At 49.7% G+C, this 1194-nt stretch overlaps 1 protein-coding gene across 1 annotated transcript in view; it reads left to right on the top strand.

Moving 5' to 3' along the window:
• LOC103800268 (chromosome unknown open reading frame, human C9orf91) overlaps positions 1 to 1194 on the top strand; it is an 8601-nt gene that overhangs the window by 6810 nt on the left and 597 nt on the right. Inside the window, 1 exon segment of the mRNA XM_009072640.1 lies at positions 647 to 829. Within this exon segment, the coding sequence (XP_009070888.1) occupies positions 647 to 829 (183 nt within the window).

Here is a 1194-nt window from a genome sequence, read left to right as displayed (position 1 = left end):
CCTGTGGTAGGTGTGTGTCTGGGTAATTAATGGCACAGGTTTAATGAAGGAAAGTCATCAAGAATCAAAGGTAAATTTTGGAGGCATGTGCCTCAACTTGAAACAGCTGACACCTTGAGCTGTCCTCCTGGAATAAATGGGATAGCCTGAGGAAGAAGGGAACGCTATATTAGGTTAATTGCATAAGAAGTTTGTCCTCTTAGCCTGCAGAAAATGTTTTGCTCCCTGTGGGTGTATAAATACTCTTAGCCTGCAGAAAATGTTTTGCTCTCTGTGGGTGTATAAATGTGCACTGAACTGACTATGGTCATGCGATGAGAGGTGAAGGGGTACAACCCTCCAAATATCTCAAGGCAGTGACACCCCAATTCACACAGAGGCTGATAACACCTCACAGAGATTTTAAGGATAAGATTCTCCATGCTAGGTGTGACCATCATGCTGGAACAGACCCCAGCACAAGAGGCAGCTGATGGCAGCCAGGCTGTGGGATGGACACCCAGCTCCCAGTGCTGGGCACAGCTCTTGGGATGCTAAATCCCAGGAATAAAAAACCTGCAGGAGGAAATCATGCTCTCTACAGGTTGTCTTCAGGTCACCACTGCTGCCTACCTTTGGAGACCTCCAAAATCTCTCTCTCTTCCAGAAGAGCTTGCGGCACAGGCTGGATGAGCTCTGTGTGGTTATGGAGACAGCAGTTCAGCCTGATGTGGGGACAGAGGAGGCTCCATGTGAAGAGTCACCTCTTTTATCCAGTGAAGTGAACCTGGATGAAAAGCCTGTGACGTGCAATGAGCTGCTCTGCCTCGTCCCTGAGGGCCCACCAGAGGTAATGAGAAATATCCCTCCCTGATAGACAGAGGCACCAAATCACCTCCCCAGGCATCTTCACTCCAAAACTCATACCAGCCATGGAGGACACCACCTTTTTCACCACAGAAGCACCTGGAAGTCCACATACACCTTCTCCAGCCCTGATGCTGCTGAGCACTCAAAGCTTACTGAGCAGCTAGTGTTTAATCCTTGCAGAATTTATGGATTGGGCTTTTCCTTGTGGTGACTGGGGGGTCTCCATTTGGAAGACAACCTCTACCCAGGGTCCATGCAGGGACCTGGTGCCCCTGTCCGTGTTGGGGATGAGGCATGGATGTGCCCAGCCTTTGTCCCCTGCATGGAAAGTGCCTTCAAAGACTT

The sequence above is a fragment of the Acanthisitta chloris genome, unplaced genomic scaffold (genome assembly GCF_000695815.1).
Source record: "Acanthisitta chloris isolate BGI_N310 unplaced genomic scaffold, ASM69581v1 scaffold8184, whole genome shotgun sequence".
Lineage (NCBI taxonomy): Eukaryota > Metazoa > Chordata > Aves > Passeriformes > Acanthisittidae > Acanthisitta > Acanthisitta chloris.
The sequence above is the reverse complement of the archived record's forward strand: the minus strand, read 5'-3'. Positions and strand labels throughout refer to the sequence as shown.